Source organism: Podarcis melisellensis (genome assembly GCF_964234715.1).
Source record: "Podarcis melisellensis genome assembly, chromosome: 16".
In the NCBI taxonomy this organism is placed as follows: Eukaryota; Metazoa; Chordata; class Lepidosauria; order Squamata; family Lacertidae; genus Podarcis; species Podarcis melisellensis.
Window position 1 is genome coordinate 5,323,920 of NC_138533.1, and position 20,135 is coordinate 5,344,054.

The 20,135-nt window shown below is 48.7% G+C and overlaps 1 protein-coding gene and 2 long non-coding RNA genes across 3 annotated transcripts in view; 2 read left to right on the forward strand and 1 right to left on the reverse strand.

Annotated features, from left to right (window-relative positions):
* LOC309358770 overlaps window positions 1–17,758 on the forward strand; it is a 104,714-nt gene extending 86,956 nt beyond the window's left edge. The window contains exon 2 of the long non-coding RNA XR_014163579.1: window positions 15,739–17,758. This is a non-coding gene — a long non-coding RNA (uncharacterized lncRNA). The remainder of the gene's footprint in view (window positions 1–15,738) is intronic.
* MTMR11 (myotubularin related protein 11) overlaps window positions 1–17,758 on the forward strand; it is a 41,414-nt gene extending 23,656 nt beyond the window's left edge. The window contains exons 11-17 of the mRNA XM_081891372.1: window positions 767–839; window positions 1,867–1,937; window positions 2,149–2,321; window positions 4,956–5,126; window positions 7,073–7,327; window positions 9,624–9,905; window positions 14,294–17,758. Coding sequence (XP_081747498.1) covers window positions 767–839; window positions 1,867–1,937; window positions 2,149–2,321; window positions 4,956–5,126; window positions 7,073–7,327; window positions 9,624–9,905; window positions 14,294–14,386 — 1,118 coding nt within the window. The 3' untranslated portion in view covers window positions 14,387–17,758. The remainder of the gene's footprint in view (window positions 1–766; window positions 840–1,866; window positions 1,938–2,148; window positions 2,322–4,955; window positions 5,127–7,072; window positions 7,328–9,623; window positions 9,906–14,293) is intronic.
* The window catches only part of LOC309358751, a 129,329-nt gene continuing 124,112 nt past the window's right edge, over window positions 14,919–20,135 (reverse strand). Inside the window, exon 2 of the long non-coding RNA XR_014163555.1 lies at window positions 14,919–19,159. This is a non-coding gene — a long non-coding RNA (uncharacterized lncRNA). The remainder of the gene's footprint in view (window positions 19,160–20,135) is intronic.

Sequence of the window (20,135 nt, forward strand, 5' to 3'; positions counted from 1 at the left end):
AAATATATAAAAGGATGTCACATAGAGGAGGTTGTTTTCTGCTGCTCCAGAGAAGCGGACACGGAGCAATGGTTCCAAACTACAAGAAAGAAGATTCCACCTAAACATTGGGAAGAACTTCCTGACAGTAAGAGCTGTTCGACAGTGGAATTTGCTGCCAAGGAGTGTGGTGGAGTCTCCTTCTTTGGAGGTCTTTAAGCAGAGGCTTGACAACCATATGTCAGGAGTGCTCTGATGGTGTTTCCTGCTTGGCAGGGGGTTGGACTCGATGGCCCTTGTGGTTTCTTCCAACTCTATGATTCTATGATTCTAGGGTGGCTGGGGAAGCCCAGCCAGATGGGCAGGGTATCAATAAATAATAATAATTATTATTATTCTGCAGCTTCCAATTGGCTGCAAGAAGCTGCACCTTGGAAGTTGAACGGACTTCCGGAACGGATTCTGTTGGGCTTCCTAGCTACAACTGTAAATGCCTCTGAATTTTGCTGGCAGTCACTGGTGGGGGGTTCGCTGTAGCTCTCAGGTCCTGCTTGGTCTTCCTGTTGGAGAGGAGAATAGCTCTTGCGTTCAGTGTCTGCTTGAATGTTTCCCTTTAGGGCACTTGGTTGGACACTGTGAGAACAGGATGCTGGGCTTGACGTGTCCCCTTTGGCCTCATCCAGCAGCCAAGCTCTTCTGGTGATTCTAAGGCACACTGATAAAAGTCTGTGCTCTGTTTTTGCACAACACGGAGCCCTTTCCTGTGTGCTCTCGATTCCCCTTCTAGATTCCTTCGTCTCGTCCTCCGATGAGAAGTGGCTCTCGAGCCTCGAAGGGACACGGTGGCTGGATCACGTGAGGTGAGCCGCGTCTCTCCCCCCCACCAGCCGGTCCCTCTGGCTACAGTGAGGACAGGCTCCCATCTCTGTCTCCCCTTCTCTCTGCCTGAAGAGGCTCGGACGAATTTGTAGCGGTGGAAGGCGACTGAAGGCCGCTTGCCGTGATGGCCATGCTTCTCAGGTTGGAGTCAGAAATGCTTTTCTGAATGCTGGCTGCTGGGCACCGCAGGACAGAGAATTGCTGTTGCATTTAGGTCCTGATTGTGGGCTCCTCATGGAGACATCTAGTGGGCCCCTGGGGGGACAGGATGGTGAGGCGTTCCCAAAATAAAGGAAGGATTGAACTCTGATTAATAAGAATACACACAGAGGCTTGAACCAGCAAGACTCTGGGAAGGGTGCGTATAATAATCTCTCCCTCCACCCTCTGGCCCAGGTCGTTTTATTCACAAAAGAACTTTTTAAAGAGTGTTCATAAGAACCAATCAGATTTCTTCTGAGCATTTCAACAAACCCCACGTGGGGACAAAGTTAAACTACCAAAAGTAATTAAGCACACATATTTCTGGGGTAAACAAAACAGAACTACAAAGGAGTGCATTTAGCAACCCCTGAGGTCATAAGCAAGCAATACACATGATAAGAAGGATGGCCAGGAAACAGCGATCATTATCACCTTCAGTTGAGATCTGCTTCCTGGCCCTAAGATTAACATATGAGAAAAGCTACATCAAAGAAACTGCCCACTGTCTTTGGTGACCCAGGATGCCTGCCTGGCGAAGCAACTGGGCTGTGTCCGTGACTTGTCAAGAAAGAGAAATGGAACAGGGATACAGAGGTGTGGATTGATAAAAAATCATATCAAAATAGTTTAAACCCATTCAACGCAATGCTTTCATTGCTGACACAGATGGCTTACTCTATATTTGTTATAATTCCCTCATAGCAATCCCACCTGATCACTACAGATGGTAAACAAGATGGCCTCCCTTTGGCCTGATCCTGCAGGCTCTTATTGCGTCCTTTATTGCTTCCTCCTTCTTTCTAGGGTGTGCTTGAAGAAGGCCAGTGAAGTGGCTGTGCTGCTGGCTGAGAGAAGCCGCTCTGTCCTCCTCCAAGGTAAAGAGAGGGTTTCTTTGCTCTGTGTTTCTTCTGCAGAGGGGATCCACTGCAAGATGTACGGTGTCCCCAATGGGACATTCTTCCAGTGACAGTGAGATGGACCAACCCTGGTCTGCCCACCCCCTGCCTCAGTGACTCCTGGTCACCTTGGAGTTTCCATCACCCTGAAGCTCCACTTTCTCGCTCTCCATTCATTTCCCCCTCCCAGAATCGGATGACAGGGACTTGAATTGCTTGCTGGCCTCCTTGGTGCAAGTCATTTCAGACCCACACGCCAGAACCATCTCCGGCTTCCAGAGCCTGGTCCAGAAAGAGTGGGTGGCGACCGGGCACCCGTTCCTGCAGCGCCTGAACCTCCTCCAGAAAAACGACCGAGATGAGGTGAGTTGGGCCCCTTAAAATGGGATGACCCCTGCATTTAATGTGATTCTGGCATTGCAAGGGTGTGTGTGTGTGTGGAATTGTTGACCCTGGGGGTTCCTTCCTACCCTACAATTTATCGCTGAGGGATATCAGAAGCTGTTTCGTACTGAGTCAGAGCACCGGGTCCATCTAGTTTAGTATCGTCTACACTGAGGGCCATCGAATCTCCAGGATTTCAGACCAGGGAGTCTCTCTCCAGTCCTACCTGGAGATGCCATTGGGGATTGAACCTCAACAAACCTAAAAGCAGCTTACCAAAAACATTGTTGTTGTCGTTTAGTCGTGTCCGACTCTTTGTGACCCCCTGGACCAGAGCACGCCAGGCACTCCTGTCTTCCACTGCCTCCCGCAGTCTGCTCAAACTCATGCTGGTAGCTTCGAGAACACTGTCCAACCATCTCGTCCTCTGTCGTCCCCTTCTCCCTTTCCCAACATCAGGGTCTTTTCCAGGGAGTCTTCTCTTCTCATGAGTTGGCCAAAGTATCGGAGCCTCAGCTTCACTATCTGTCCTTCCAGTGAGCACTCAGGGCTGATTTCCTTCAGAATGGAGAGGTTTGATCTTCTTGCAGTCCATGGGACTCTCAAGAGTTTCCTCCAGCACCAAAAACATAAAACAATAATATTATCAGTAAGATATGTTGTTGGCATCTGTTTGTCTGGTGAGACGATGGAGAGCACCTCCAGGGATGAAGACAAACTGATGTGCTAGCAGCACCAGTAGTAATAATAATATAATAATAATTTATTATTTATACCCTGCCCATCTGGCTGGGTTTCCTCCCTGTGACCTCCCCGGGGCATAAACATGGGCACTGTGCCTGGCGATGCCCAGACGACAAGACCCCCTCTCGGGCTTGCTGATGTGGTCCAAAGGAAAGCAGAGCAAGAAGTTTGGCACCAGCTGGGCTGCAGGACTTGCTAGAAGGAGGCGAACAAGGCGCCATCCAACCATCCATCCTAGGGACTGGATTTGTGTAGGGTTTACTCCTTAGCATTTTCTTCTCCTGAAGATATCCCAAAAGGCAGAAGAGGTTTAGGATCAGAGTTTTTCTTCTCCTGGATGGGCTGCCTTCCCAGGTGGACGAGCCTCATCTGCCCCTCACTTCCCTCCACAGAACATGCAGAGACCGCCTTCTTGACCACTGGACCCACTACTGGTCTCGTCCACTCAATTCCTTTGCATGCAAGGGCAAGTCAACTCACCCGAGGGTTTGAGTCCCATCCGCTACCCTCACCTGGTCTAGCAACAATGATCTGAAACTTTCATAGTCAGAATAACAAAAGCCTAAAAACGGATCAACACTTTCTAAACAGCTGGGTAAAGGTAAAGGGGCCCCTGACCATTAGGTCCAGTCGTGGCTGACTCTGGGGTTGCGGCGCTCATCTCACTTTATTGGCCAAGGGAGCTGGCGTACAGCTTCCGGGTCATGTGGCCAGCATGACTAAGCCGCTTCTGGCAAACCAGAGCAGCGCACGGAAACACTGTTTACCTTCCCGTCAGAGCGGTACCTATTTATCTACTTGCACTTTGACATGCTTTCGAACTGCTAGGTTGGCAGGAGCAGGGACTGAGCAACGGGAGCTCACCCCGTCACGGGGATTCGAACTGCCGACCTTCTGATTGGCAAGTCCTAGGCTCTGTGGTTTAACCCACAGTGCCACGCGCATCCCCAAACAGCTGGGTAGGCTTGTCTAAACAAGAGCATTTTTAGCAGGCACCAAAAAGAGTGCAGCAAAGGTGTCCTTGCCTGGTGTCCATAGGCAGGGAGTTCCAAAGTGTATGTAGGTGCTGCCACACTTTCTTTCTTTCTTTCTTTCTTTCTTTCTTTCTTTCTTTCTTTCTTTCTTTCTTTCTTTCTTTCTTTCTTTCTTTCTTTCTTTCTTTCTTTCTTCCTTCCTTCCTTCCTTCCTTCCTTTCTTCCTTCCTTCCTTCCTTCCTTCCTTCCTTCCTTCCTTCCTTCCTTCCTTCCTTCCTTCCTTTCTTCATTCACCAGCCATCTGGCTGGGTTTCCCAGAGTTAAAAACACGATAAAACATCAAGCATTAAAAACCTCCCTGAACAGGGCTGCCTTCAGATGTCTTCTAAAAGTCAGGTAGTTGGTTTATTTCGTTGACATACTGTGGGAGGGCGTTCCACAGGGCGGGCGCCACCACCGAGGAGGCCCTCTGCCTGGTTCCCTGTAACCTCACTTCTCACAGTGAGGGAGCCATCAGAAGGCCCTCGGAGCTGGACCTCAGCATCTGGGCTGAATGATGGAGATGGAGACACTCCTTCACGGATACTGAATTTGAAAGATCAAATTCTTACAAAATGCGGAACGGGTATTACGTGGCCCCTGTAAGGGTGTCCCACCAATCAAAGTGGTCGAGTGATGCTTTAGTGCTATGCTGCAGACTTTGCCCCAAAATCAAAGTAAGGTTCTGGTCCTCATTGTTTTAAGTAAGGTTCCCATGGAAAGAAGAACATAGGAAGCTGAAGATGCTTCATCCCTGACCTTAAGCCTTTCTCTGTAGAGGAGGAGGAGAGAGAATAAATGTGCTCAGGGAAAAGAAATGGGAGTATCTCTTTCCCCCTTTCACCCCTTTCTGCAGTCGCCGGTCTTCCTGCTGTTCCTGGACTGCACCTGGCAGCTCTTGCAACAGTTTCCCGGGTCCTTCCAGTTCACCGAGGCCTACCTGGTGGCTCTACACGAAAGCAGCTATGTCCCATTCTCCAGCACCTTCCTCTTCAACTGCCAGTGGGAGAGAGGGCGGAGGAACCAGGTGAGTTGCGCTTGGGGGGCGGGGGACGGACACCCAGCCTGTGCTGGCACTTGCGAACCTGTGTATTTGAGCTGATTTATTGTATTTCTGGCGTTTCCGTGTGCTGCTCTGGTGCCGGTTCGCCAGAGCAGCTTCGTCACGCTGGCCACGTGACCTGGAAGTGTCTGCAGACAGCGCTGGCTCCCGGCCTCTAGAGTGAGATGAGCGCACAACCCTAGAGTCTGGCAAGACTGGCCCGTACGGGCAGGGGTACCTTTACCTATTGTATTTCTGAGGGACGTGGGTGGCGCTGTGGGTAAAACCTCAGCGCCTAGGACTTGCCAAACGTTTGGTCGGCGGTTCGAATCCCCGCGGCGGGGTGAGCTCCCGTCGTTCGGTGCCAGCTCCTGCCCACCTTCTTCATCTTTGTTATGTCTGCACTTCTTTTCTTTTGCTTACGAATCGATAGCAAGAAAAAAGGGAAAACGAGGAAAATAACTGCTTGGCTTTGAAAAGGGATGAGGGTGGGGCCAAATTTGCTGCCTCTCTTGAGGACGCTGGGTGGGAAGGAGAGGCAAGATGACTTGAGCTGATCGGCCAGGGATAGCCAAAATTGTTAAAATGTGGGTGAACATATCAGGCGACACAGTGATTCTTCAAACAGCTGTTGTTTATTCACAGGCCAGAACAGAAGTGAACTGAAGGGTTCAGCCAGCCTGCTTATATAGAGCTCCAGTACAATGTAACTGTAACAATTTTCTAAAACTATCCAATCACTGAACGTCACTTTTGATCCCTTATTTGCATAACTATCTACAGTATCCCCCTGCTGGCCCAGGGTGAGAGCTTCAGTACATAACAAAAATGGTACTCTCAGGATGTTGCCATTTCCCATCACCGTCATCCCCAAGTGTTGACACTGTGCCAGTCGCTGGAGCCCAACAGAATCTGGAGGGGATGGCTGCTCTAGCCCTTCTCTCCTCTGTGGCCTGCCTCTCCACTCTAGGAATCAACTCCTTCTCTTTAAAGATGGCGGTCCTGTGGCCCTCCAGCTGCTTTGGAGCACAACTCCCACCATCCCTGGGTTATGGGCTGTGATGACCCATTGCAAAGTGGTGTCCTGCAACCTTTGGAAGGTGCTAGGTTGGGGAAGGCTGCTGAATCCATTCTCTTCTCTGTGGCCTGCCTCTCCTCTCTAGGAATCAGCTCCTCCTCTTGAAGGGTGGGGAAATTCTCACAAAATCCTCACTGTAGATCATGGGTAGGCAAACTAAGGCCCAGGGGCTGGATACAGCCCAATTGCCTTTTAAATCCGGCACCCGCGGATGGTCCAGGAATCAGTGTTTTTACATGAGTAGAATAATAATAAATAATAATAATTTATTATTTATATCTCGCCCATCTTGCTGGGTTTCCCCAGCTACTCTGGGCGGCTTCCAACAGAATATTAAAATACAATAATCTATTAAACATTAAAAGCTTCCCTAAACAGGGCTGCCTTCAGATGTCTTCTAAAAGTTTGGTAGTTATTTTTCTCTTTGACATCTGGTGGGAGGGAGTTCCACAGGGTGGGTGCCACCACCGAGAAGACCCTCTGCCTGGTTCCCTGTAACTTGGCTTCTCGCAGTGAGGGAATCACCAGAAGGCCCTCGGCGCTGGACCTCAGTGCCCGGGCAGAACGATGGAGGTGGAGAATGTGTCCTTTTATTTAAAATGCATCTCTGAGTTACTCGTGGGGCATAGGAATTCGTTCATTATTTCCCCCAAAAAATATAGTCCGGCCCCCCACCAGATCTGAGGGACGGTGGACTGGCCCCCTGCTGAAAAAGTTTGCTGACCCCTGCTATAGAAAGCAGGCCACTATTGTTGCAATGCTTCTTTGGCCAATAAAATCCATACAAATGGAAAAGAAATGCATTTTTGGGAAGGGTCAGATTATCCACCGCCACCTCTCTCTCTCCCCCCAGAACCGTTTCCTCACGCAGCTCTACACTCCCATCAACGGCTGGCGAGAACCCCTCTGCCTGGAGATTCTGGAGAAAGACAGCTACCCGGTTAAGGAAGCCACGGGCGCCTCCTTGCCCACCATCTGGGACTGGTCCTTGAGATACAACCCCCGGCACATGGCGCGCTTCCGGAACCCCTGCTACAGGCGCAGCGGGAATGGCGGCAGCAACGGCGGGGCTCTGAACGGGAACTTCCTTCCCCAAAACATTGGCAAGGTTTGTGCTTGTTTGGGAAGGCATGGAGGTCGTTTCCACAACTTGGGCTGGTGGATTCAGAGCCAGAGGACGTGTAGAAATCTTTGGCATCTCCCAGTTTGGTAGGGCACCAGGTTCCAGCAGCACCTTTCCCTGTTTAGATCTAACTGTGCGACCCACAGGAATGCAGGAAGCTGCCTTTACAAGGTTCCAGTCCTCATGGTTCCAAAAAAAGGGTTGACTTAAGAAAGCAGGAAGCTTATATCTTATGCTGATCAAGCCACTGGGGGCCCATCTAGCTCAGAATTGTCTGCACTGACTGGAAGTGGCTCTCCAGGTTCTCAGATAAGAAGCCTTTTTGCCAGCACCACTCAGTTTCCCCCTGTTTGAATCTGGAATCTTGTTGTTAAGAGTTTGCTCTTGTGTTGAGATCCCGCTTGTGGGTTTTCAACAGGCATCTGGGTGGCCACTGCGGGAAGAGGATGCTGGAGCTGAAGGGCCATTGGCATGATCCAGCAGGGCTCATCTGAAGGAATCACAGAATTGTAGATTCGGAAGGGGTCCTGAGGGTCATCTAGTCCAACCCCCTGCAATGCAGGAATCTCAACATGCGGTCTCCCATCCAATTTGAAACTACACTGCTCTTATAGAACCTCCATGTCTAGAGACAGTCTATCTGGACTTCTAGGTTCTTAGGAGAATTTGGCCACTGTGAGAACAGGATGCTAGCTCAGGATGCCAACCTGGGCTAGCTCAGAGGGTAGAGCGTGATCCCCTTAATCTCAGGATCGTGGCTCCGAGCTCTGTGCTGGGCAAATACATAGATAATTTAGATAATTTATTACAGTCAAAGACCAGCTTGCATAACACAATAAAAACAGCTTTCAGAAAGATAAAATATACAATCAGAGCAGATTGCAGCAATAGCTCATGAGTTAAAATTGAGATATATACATATACCCGTACAACTGAGTTTTGGGCTACCATAAAAAATTGACCCTGAGGTGCCCCAAAGGGTGACTTCAGCATTTCCCTAGTAAGCTATTTTATTCTGTGCCTACAAATCTGGGTGCAGAATCTGGCTACCAGCCAGGTCGTCTTGTGATCTTTGCTTAAGAGGAGAGAATTAAGTTTAGACTTGTCTGAAAGATCGGCGAGCCTCATCAGCAAAGGATCAATGGTGTCTCAATGGATCTCAACATAAAAAGGACATCTAATATATATATATGTTCGAGGCTTCCTATTTCCCCTAATGGGCAGGCGCAAAGTCTCTGTGCGTATGGGACCCTTCTATAGGAGCCTTCCAGAACCGCTAAGGGCAAGGCTGAGCTTCTAGCAAGAGTGAAAGCCCTTCTTGCATTTCTGGATGTGAGGAAATAGAGATATGTTGCTGGAGTGGCTACGTATCTCCCCTTTTCTATGATTTTATAATCGGGGACCCTTGTACAGTCCTGTTGTCTCTCTATGTTCACGATTCTTTGCCTAACCACGGATCTAGCTTGGCCCAGGCCCATAGTTATGAGGGTTTGGGGAGCAAGGCCCAGTTTCTGAAGAGTGTTTAAGATAGATTGCTGTCTGCCAGCCAGACTGAAACTGGTCGCTCAGAATCAATGGGGCTATTCCTCGGGGGAGCAGTTTCAGAGTTAGCCACTTACCTATTGATGTTAGACTAATATGAGCTTCGACTTTCATCATCCCTGTTTCTAGTCTGACCCATGCATTTGAAACGCATGTGCTGGGCAGAAGATTCCTACATGGCAGGGGGCTGGACTAGATGGCCCTTGTGGGTCCCTTCTACCCTTACAGTTCTATGATAACAACAGATAGAAATAAAAAGATGAAAAACAAAACTATAAAACAGGCACATAGAATGCACACAGTTGCACATGGTTTAATATAACCAGGTCCAAGAAAAGAATATGTGTGTGTTTTTTGTTTCTGCATTAAATAGGCAAAAGAAACAAACAAATAATAATATCAGCACCATCTCGTTATCAAGTCTAGTTCCATATTTTCCAGGCTTGAGATCAGAGTTGTCTTGAGACTGCTCCGGTGCATATGTACAGTATGTACTAAGGGAATGCCAACTCATATAAAACGTGTCTGGAGGTTCTAGCCCTCGTCAAAATCTCAAGTTATGTGTAATTTTCTCCCTTAAAGCTATATTCCAGAGTGAGCGGCACACCAAGCGCCCTGTGCAAGATTTGGGACTGTTTTCCAGGGAGTTGCAATTACTGTTTGAGCTGCCAGGATCAGATCCAAGACCTGGTTCCTTCGCTCTTCCGATGTTCTGAGCTTTCCCCTTTCCTTCCTCCAGATGGAAAACGCTCCTCCTGGGAAAAGGACCCTGTACTTGTTCTCCAAGGGCTCCCTCTCTCTGCAGGCCCACTTCTTCCCCTGGAAAAATGGTTCCCTCGCCAAGAAAGGCTCCCGGCGGTCTCAGGGGTCGGAGGCCCCCAGGGAGCAGGACAGGTCGCGCAGGTGCAAAACCCGAAGCTTTCTCCTCCATCACGACGGGCTGCTCCTTCTGCCATCATACGCAGGGCCCTCCATCCGCTTGTGGAGAAGGTGCTACCTTCGCGGGAGCCCGGAAACCCAGGTATGAAACAGCAGAGGCGTAGCACAAAATAACAGAATCGCTGGCTGGTTGGGAGGTGGTCATTAGAGAACCCAGCCTGCGTTCTGCAAAAAACCACTTCCTCATCTTTCTTGGGTTCAAAAAGTCCCGCCATTAATAGAAGCTGTTCCACAAGCAGAGGGACGTGATTTATTTATACCGTATTTTTCTGTGTATAACACGTTCCTGTGTATAAGACGCCCCCTATTTGGGGGGACTCAAAATTAAGAAAAAGGGGGGAGATTGCCCAGAGTTGTTGAGATTTTTTGGGGAGGATTTTTGTCTTCACTCTGCACTATCCATGTATAAGACGACCTCCCATTTTTGACATGATTTTCTCAGAAAAAAACCTTGTCTTATACACGGAAAAGTAGGGTATGTTCGTTCTAAAACTTTTACAGTTTGTAATCCCACCACAACTGGCCTCCTAGCAGCAGTTCAAATCTAAAAAACTAACTAACTAACTAAATAAAATGTCATAAAGAACTCCAACTTCTGAGAAGACGGACAGAAATGAGGCAGGAGGATATGTTGAACGACAACCCAATTCGTTAAATGTGTTTTTGGTTTCATTTACCTTATGCACAAAACGCCTCGAGGTGGAAGTTTAGAAGGCGATTAATAAACCAATGGTGGTGATGATAAAAATAATAAAAATTAATGATAGTTTCATGGGGTGGGGAGGAGGATGTATACAGAGGGGCTAACAGGTAGGAATCCCAAGAGGTAGAGGTTTGCAGCTGTGTGGTGCCATCTAGTGTCCAAACTACTTTTGGATTCTTTTATAAAAGGGTTTTTTTCCTCATTATTACCGTATAAAGGTAAAAGAACCCCTGACCATTAGGTCCAGTCGTGGCCGACTCTGGGGTTGCGGCGCTCATCTTGCTTTACTGGCCGAGGAAGCCGGTATACAGCTTCCGGGTCATGTGGCCAGCATGACTAAGCCGCTTCTGGTGAACCAGAGGAGCGTACGGAAACGCCGCTTACCTTCCCGCCGGAGCGGTACCTATTTATCTACTTGCACTTTGACGTGCTTTCGAACTGCTAGGTTGGCAGGAGCAGGGACCGAGCACGGGAGCTCACCCCGTCATGGGGATACAAACCGCAACCTTCTGATCGGCAAGCCTTAGGCTCTGTGGTTTAACCCACAGCGTCACCCGTGTCCCTATTACAGTATAAGCACATATTATGCGGGGAGGGGGGATTTCGGTTGCAAGGGTTCCATATTTACATGAAAATCTCGTATGCCAAAACCCTTGGCGCTGCGAGAGAGAATCCCCTGCACTTCCAGAGCTCACATCCCGAAGGGTCTTGCCCAGCAAGCAGAGAGCTTAAAAGCTCTTTCCGCGCCAGGAAACCCCAGGAGACACAGCACACATAAGAGCTTCTTGCTTGGATGTAATTTGCACAATTTCAACCAGCTGATCTTCAGCTGTGCTGAAGTTGCAGACCTTGCTTCTGAGTTAAGGACTCGGCAGCAGCCAGACCCACTGTTTTGCAAACAGTGATCATTAAATCTACCGTCAGTTGTGGAAGCAGTGAGGAGGAAACCAGAAGATAAAGTGAGTTCCTGATGTTGATAGCTGCTTTTAGCAGCTCACAATTAGAAACAGATTCTTCACAGCTAGGTCTCCGGAGGCCAGCGTGCGCCACGTCTATTAGGCAGCCACTGTATCCTGCCCCTTCCAGCCTGCGCCAGTTCATTAAAAGAGGAAATAAATAACAGGGATTTGGAAACGAGTTCTGAAGCAAAAGTCCTGCGGGTGGAAATAGGAACAAGGGATGCTAGACGCTTAGAATATTATGCCTGGCGTTGAGGAAGAGTGGATGCAGAAAAGTCTTTCTGCCTCTCTCTTAACATTAGGACTTGAAGTTGAATGTTGCAAGATTCAGGAAAGATTAAAAAGAGGACTTCTTCACACAGTACAGAGTCAAACTATGGAACTCGCTCCCCCAGGGATGGCAGTCAACTAGGATGGCTTTGGAAGAGGACTGGACTAATTCATGGAGGAAAAGGCTATCAGTGGCTACCAGCCATGATCAGAGGCAATATATTTCTCTAAATAATAATAATAATAATAATAATTTATTTATACCCCACCTATCTGGCTGAGTTTCCTCAGCCACTCTGGGCAGCTTCCAATTGAGTGTTAAAAACAATACAGCATTAAATATTATAAACTTCCCTAAACAGGGCTGCCTTCAGATGTCTTTTTAAGATAAGATAGCTGCTTATTTCCTTCACATCTGAAGGGATGGGCATTCCACAGGGCAGGTGCCACTACTGAGAAGGCCCTCTACCTAGTTCCCTGTAACCTCACTTCTCGCAATGAGGGAACCGCCAAAAGGCCCTCGGCACTAGACCTCAGTGTCCGGGCTGAACGATGGGGGTGGAGACACTCCTTCAGGTATACAGGATCAAGGCCATTTAGGGCTTTAAAGGTCAGCATCAACACTTTGAATTGTGCTCGGAAACATACTGGGGGCCAATGCAGATCTCTCAGGACCAGTGTTATATGGTCCTGGTGGCTGCTCCATTCTGCAGCATTCTGGATTAGTTGTAGTTTCCGGGTCACCTTCAAAGGTAGCCCCACGTAGAGCGCATTGAAGTCCAAGTTGCTGAAAACTGCAGGAAGGGAGGTTGCTGCATTCAAGTCCTGCTTGTGGTCTTCCGAACAGGACACTTGGTTGGCCACCGTGAGAACAGGAGGCTGAACGAGATGGGCCTCCTTTGGCTTGCTCCAAGCAGGGCTCTGATATATTCCTATACAAGGGAGCCAGTTTAAAAGGAGGGTATGAAAAGCCTCTCCCCCAAAGCCAGTGGTGGTCCTTGCTGGTGACGTCAAGTCTCTTTCCGCCTAGCGCAGAGATGGAGAACCTTTCTTCCAGCTCGAGGGGCTGCCTCCTCTTCTTGCCAGACTTCAAGGTGGGATAGCTCGGTTGGTTAGAGTGTGGCGCTGATGACGCCACGGTTGCAGGTTTGATCCCCGTAAGGAACAGCTGCATGTTCCTGCGTTGCGAAGGGTTGGACCAGATGATCCTTAGGATCACATTCAACCTTATGATTCTGTGACTTGCAAAGGTCACGTGTCTGTGGTAGGCAAAAGGTGGGCGGGGTTACAGGTGTAAACATTGCTGTTTCACAGAATCGTAGAGTGGGGAGGGACCGAGGGCGTCTTACCCATAGAGGCTAGTGGCGCAGAGCGCTAGGGCGCCAGGTTCTGGAGGGCGCCAGGGAAGAGGCGGAGGCAGGACACAGCGCCTCCTGGCATCAGCTTGCTGCCCTCGCCCACCTCCGCCATGCCGGACCGAAGCAGCAATGCACATGGAGCCTCCGCCTGCCATGGCCACCGATGTGGCCAGCTGATCCGGGAGCCGCCGTGTCCAGCCTCCGCCTCTTCCCTGCTGGAGAAGCTGCCCTTCAGCCGCTGCCCGCCTCCTCCAGCCCTGCAAAGCTGGGCACGTCGCTGGCAGTGCCGCCCTCCCTAAAAAAGGTTGGCAACTCTGGGAAACGGGGGGGAGGCGGAGGAATCTTTGCAACACGGCACCAGAGATGCTTAAGACGGCCCTGGGTGGGACTGCCAAGGGTCATCTCATCCAGTCCCCTGTCCAGTAGGGAGGAACCACCTCTCCCGGTATGCCCCACGGAGGACCTTAAGGTCCATAAATAGCAACACCCTAGAGGTCCCGGGCCCTAAGGAAGTCAGATTAGCCTCAACCAGAGCCAGGGCCTTTTCAACACTGGCTCTGGCCTGGTGGAACGCTCTGTCTCGTGAGACCAGGGCTCTGCAGGATCTGATTTATTTCCGCAGGACCTGTAAGACAGAGTTGTTCTGCCTGGCCTTTGGCTTGGAATCAATTTGATTCCCTCCCCCTCTTCTTTTTTCCTTTCTCCTTCTGTGATGAAACTCTTATTTGGGGACTTCCCTGGCTTTTTTCTGGCCCACGTAGGACCAGTTTGAATAGTTTCTACTGAAAGGCGCAGTGGCGTAGCGTGGGGGTGCAGGGGGGGCCGGCCGCACCGGGCGCAACATCTGGGGGTTAGGGTTAGGGGGCGCAAATCCACGGGTTAGGGGGCGCAAATTACTTGCCTTGCCCCGGGTGCTGACAACCCACGCTACGCCACTGGAAAGGAGGCTGCATTTTAATGGTGTACTTAACCTTGCTTTTAAGTTGTATTTTAATTGATTGTTTTTACCTAGTGTTAGCCGCCCTGAGCCCGGTCTTGGCTGGGGAGGGCAGGGTATAAATAAAATTTATTATTGCTATTCTTATACTTAATTCCACAGCTAGGAAGTCTTGTCTGCTGCTGTTACACTGTGGTTTAGGCATTGCTTTTGTAGAAACAGCAGTCTTGCCTTTCTTTTCAGGCTGGTCTCTTTGCTCCCAGCATTGCGGGCCTCACTGAGGAACTGGACCTGCTCCAAGAGCGGCTGAACTACTGGCAAGCCAGAGGAAGCTAGCGGCACGATGCTCGAGAAGGCCGAAGCGTTCCACGCAGAGCCCACGCAGACTGCCTGGAGCTCCCTCCTGCCACCCCATGAAGAACAGGGCGGGTCCTCAGCGTATCCAACGCAGACCTGGTGCATCCCGCTTTCCAAGAAGAGACAATAGTTGCAATATGCTGCAATATGCACATTTCAGAGATTCCTAGAATCGTCGAGTTGGAAGGGACTCCGAGGGTCATCCAGTCCACCCCCCTGCAATTTTCACAGAGCTCCATTTGGAAATCTTACCCAGTTGACAGAAAACTGATGCACTCAGGCTATGGGATTGATGTTTGTGGCTGGACAACCGTGCCCCGAATCATCGGACGTGTCCGTTCTGAAGTTGCCTGGCTCAGCAAACAGATCTTATTGACCCACCTGCAGTTCTGTCCTGAATTTATATTCGCCCCAAATGTTCTGTTTTGATTGCAAAGCGACGTGGGGCTTAATATCGCTGCGATATTGGGTGCCTGCCATAGGTGTTTGCTTTGTCTTTTTTTAAAAATTAAAAAAACGTATTAAAGCCGCATACATTTATGTGGCTCTCCCCAAAGAATCTTGGGAAATGTAGTTTGTCAGGTGCGCTAAAGATCACCAACTACGGTTCCCAGGATTCTTTGGGAGAAGTCATGTGCCTTAAATGTGTGACGTGTCATTGATCCAGATTAAATTTGGTGGGTGGGGGGCAGCGGGGAATAACATGGGCTGCTGGCATTCTGATGTTGCTGTCACGATGTCCTCCCCAAAAGGCCTGAATGCTTGAGCAGCAACCATCCCATAATAAACACCTGCCTGGAAGTGCCTGGAAGCGCCTGGTAGCCCAGAGTGGGCTGACCAGATCTGTGTAATCTGCTTTACTCTCTCTGCTTCCTAGAACCCACCAAGGGGTATTGACCTATATGTCCCCAAAATGTCCATTTCTCGTAACACTTAAAACGTGGGGTAGCCAATGCGGTTCCCTCCAGATGTTGGAGAGCTTCAGCTCTCGCTGTCGTCCCTAACCACTGGTTGCATTGGCTGCTGCAGCTGCGAGGGGGCTTGGAGATCAACAACATCTTGAGAGCATCACAGGAGGCAGTGATGGCCCCCAGCCCAGATGACTTTAAAAGAGGATTAGACACGCTCATGGAGGAGGAGAGTTATCGAGGGCTACTAGCCAGGATATAGGGACGCGGATGGCACTGTGGGTTAAACCACAGAGCCTAGGACTTGCTGATCAGAAGGTCGGCGGTTCGAATCCCAGCGACAGGATGAGCTCCCGTTGCTCGGTCCCTGCTCCTGCCAACCTAGGAGTTCGAAAGCACGTCAAAGTGCAAGTAGATAAATAGGTACCACTCCAGCGGGAAGGTAAATGGTGTTTCTGTGCGCTGCTCTGGTTCGCCAGAAGTGGCTTAGTCATGCTGGCCACATGCTGTACGCTGGCTCCCTCAGCCAATAAAGCGAGATGAGCGCCGCGACCCCAGAGTCGGCCACAACTGGACCTAATGGTCAGGGATCCCTTTACCTTTTCTTTTACTGGCCAAGATGGCTATGCTCTGCCTCTGTAGTTGGAGGAAGAAATGCCTCTGAACCCCAGTTGCTGGAGACCACAGGAGGGGGCAATGCTATTGTGCTTAAATCCGGCTTGCAGGTTCCTTGGAGGCATCTGGTTGTGACTACAGGATTCTGAACCCGGTGAGCCCCCTTGGCCTCATCCAGAAGACTCTTCTTGCACAGAATATCTGCTTCGTCCAGGCATATTTGCAAGAGTCAGGCTGTGCACGAGAAATTGGCTAGTGGACCGGCACCTCCTTCAGTCCCTAGACTGCAGTGTTTGGAGTGAGCTTTCCTTTGCAGTCTGTAAAAAACCAAACAAGAACCCTACAGTATTAGAATATTGCTCTTCTTTGTAGGGGAATAGAAGCGAAATGACCCCCCTGTTGTTCCTCCTCTATCAGAGATGGTGGGGTGACTTTTCCTTTTCAACTGTTGCTGAGTGATCAATATTTCGATGCTTTGGAATCCAGTGCTGAGCGGGCCCCAACCTCATTAGATCTGCACCCACAAGGCTGCAACAAGGGCTTGCAAATAAGTTTGAACAAACTTTGGAAAGTGAAACGTTCAGGAGGATTCTCCAAGGATTCTCCCGACAGCAGATTTTTCTTTCCTGCCAAGCTGAGCAATAAATCTAACGGCCTCAAAGCTCTGGACAGAACTGACGGGAAGCTTTATTTTTATTAACCTGGGAAATCATGCTTTCGCAATCGGTAAACCAGATTTTCTGGCCAGTTCTGGGGTATGTACACACCCCTGTTCTTCTTTAGCACTTTCAGTGGTCATTTCCGCAGTCACTTTTTTTTAAAAAAAAAAGTTTGGTGTGGAAGATAAGAGGTGCCAAAACAGATGTTCAGAGCAGCTTTTTTAAAAATATAGCACTTATTGAGAAATGGCATTTTATGTATGTGAGAGAAATCCCATCTCCTGCCTCTAGCCTGTTTACTGGCCTGAGATATTGTCCCGTGGTTAAATAAAGGGACCACCCTGGTTGCAAACAGGACAATGAATTAAAAAAGAGCTGGTCTGCTCCAACAAATTATTGGCCTCTAGGCAAAAAATGGTCAAATTTTCTGCTGTGTGTACTGTTCAGAAACGAAAGAACACGGTACAGATGTGTGCATGTGTTGGAGAGTCCTCTAGAGGGCTTTATCCCAAAATCACAGAATTGTAGAGTTGTAAGAGACTCCAAGGACCATTCAGGTCCAATTCTCTGCAATCACAGATAAAGCATCCATGACAGAGGGCCACCCAACCTCTGCCTCCAACCTCTCCATACTCAAGAATAGGTTTCCCCGAGCCTTGGTAAAAAACAGGAGGCCATTCCCCACGCCCCCAGTAACAGGTTACCTGGAAATTCATTAACAGTGTTTGTCAAGCAGCATTCAATGTTGCTTCATATGTCTGGTATCTATAAATCATCAAAGCGGAGCCCTTCGGTACGCCGTTGCCTGGGAACGCCGAAATGCGATGCTGGTACTTAGGAACTTAATACGTCTCTCCATCCATTTCTGTATATTATGTTTGCACTGTCTTGTTGTCGTGTTCCTTCAATGTGTTTTTTCCCCTTGCTAACAGGAGAAAATCCATAGTGGGAAAGTATTTCCATTTAAGATATATGGTTTTTGTGTTTTTTTCCCTTTTTGCCCCCAAGCAAAGGGGATTAAAATGCTGCTGTTACATATTTGCTGTTAAATGTTTCCATTTCCATTTTATAAGCTTTGGTCCAGAAGCCTTGTAGAGCTAATGGGGAAACAAGCAGTTTTAAGCTAAAGAACAATTTCAAATAAATAAATAAATACCCTGTGAATACAATTCTGCAGGTAATTGTAAATGGATTTGCTCCCAGGGCCATTTGTAAGTTGGAGGAAAAGCGTCTCCCTCCCCATCCTTTGGCTGGCTACAAACTGTCCTACAGCTGTTTTAAGGGGATAATATATGGTCAGGGCTTGTGACACTGCAACCTTCTCTCCTTAAACAGACACAAGATTAAAAGAAAGAAAAGAACCCCCTTTATGCATCCCAGATGCTGAGGAAAAAACAACACTGGACCGTTGCATTCACAAGCCCTGTTTGTGGACTTCCCAGAAGCACCTGGTTTTCGGCTGCTGGGGAAAATACATTTGTTTGTCAATTCATTTATTTATTTACGGCATTTGCCGCTGGGATTTTCAGCCCATAAGTCTTCCGGAGTGGTTTACGCACTATCAATTGAAACAAGAGTCCCTGGTGCCCACAGGCTCATAGTCTTTTTAAAACAAAAAACAAAACATAACTATGACATACAAGGGTAAAAGGCCATGGAGGGAAGAGGAAAAACGAAAATCAGGCCAACTGGCAAATAAACAAGTCATAGGTGCCTAGTGGAGCTCATGTTTCTGCAAAGCTGATGGGATGAGCCTTCTGCTCCCGACCGCTCTCCCTGAGACAGCATCATGGCTGCTCTTAAATTCGTCTTCAGCTTCATGTAATTCAGTTCTGTCATTGCTACTACCACCCAGATAGGTAAACTGGAAGGATCATTCTGATATGGCAGATAAAATGTGTGTGTGTCTGGGTGCTTCCAGACTGTCACTGTTTGGTGGCGGGAATCAATCACATATTTTCAAATCTAGATTGCACAATTAGGGGATGATGGTGAGCTCTGGAGTAACAAGCCTGCCTCCCTAAAAGAGCGAACTTTTGAGGGAAATGAAAGAGATGGGAAATATACTAGATGACATCTGCTTCGACACATCATCTAACCTCAATGCAAAAACATTGGAATGAATCCTCTATAAAATAGCCAATGTCATCTAATCTCCCTGCAAAGAAGCCAGGATGAATTCTTAGTAAATATGTCACATGGAAGATCCTCATTCTTATTTTTCCGTCTGTCATATGTCCCTAGAATCAGGACCCCCCCCCCCGCACAGGAAAATGGTGCCACAGGTGTGACTCACCTTAGGTCAGGCATGTCCAAAGTCCGGTTTGGGGGCCTAAACTGGCCTGCCAGTCGGTTCAATCCGGCCCCTGTGGCAGTTTATTTCCTGGGATAAAACCCTAAAAAAAAAAAACCCTCAACGACTTCAACCCTAAAAAGCTCAATAACTTTGGGGTAAAATCAGAAAGCTCAACAACTTTAATCGTAAAAAAAGGTCAACAAATTTGGTCGGCCCTCACGGCCCTTCACCAATCAAATCTGGCCCTCTTTGAAAAAAGTTTGGACATCTCTGCCTCAGGCCCAAATATGTCCCATTTGTGGAAGCCCAACTTACGATGGGCTTTGGGGAACTACTGTTATGCCGATTCTGTACATTTTCAGTGCCCTCTTCATGTTATGCTGCTCACCCAAGCCAAGCGTTTGTGCTAAGCGGGGGAAATATATTGATTGTTAGCTGTGTAATCTGGGTGATGTCTCTCTGGTTTTGGGATGAAAGGAGGAGATAGGGAGAACTGGGCACATTACCATGATCTCCTTGGAGAAAAAGGTGGGGTAAAAATGCGAAGAAGAAAATGGATGTGGGAATGCGTTTTGGGACTAGCTTTCTGCACAAAAGGTAAAACTCACCGTGAGGACCAGAATATTGCTTTTTCTCAATGGGACTGCAACATTTTAAAGCCCATAGCTGTCAACTTTTCCCTTTTCTTGCGAGGAATCCTATTTGGAATAAGGGAATTTCCCTTAAAAAAAGGGAAACGTTGACAGCTATGCATAGCTCCCTCAAAGTTATCTTGGGAACTGTAGTTTGTAAAGGGTGCTGGGACTTGTAGCTCTGCAAGGGGTAAACTAAACTTGCCAAGATTTGGGGTGGATGGAAATTTGTGCTTTAAATGTATGGTGTGCGAGCAGCCCAATTGGTTGAGCCACTGCATATGTGCATATTGTTGTTGTTTAGTCGTTTAGTCGTGTCCGACTCTTCGTGACCCCCTGGATCAGAGCACGCCAGGCCCTCCTGTCTTCCACTACCTCCCGCAGTTTCGTCAAACTCATGCTGGTAGCTTCAAGAACACTGTCCAACCATCTCGTCCTCTGTTGTCCCCTTCTCCTTGCGCCCTCCATCTTTCCCATCAGGGTCTTTTCCAGGGAGTCTTCTCTTCTCATGAGGTGGCCAAGGTATTGGCCAAGGTATTGTCCTTCCAGTGAGCACTCAGGGCTGATTTCCTTCAGAATGGAGAGGTTGGATCTTCTTGCAGTCCATGGGACTCTCAA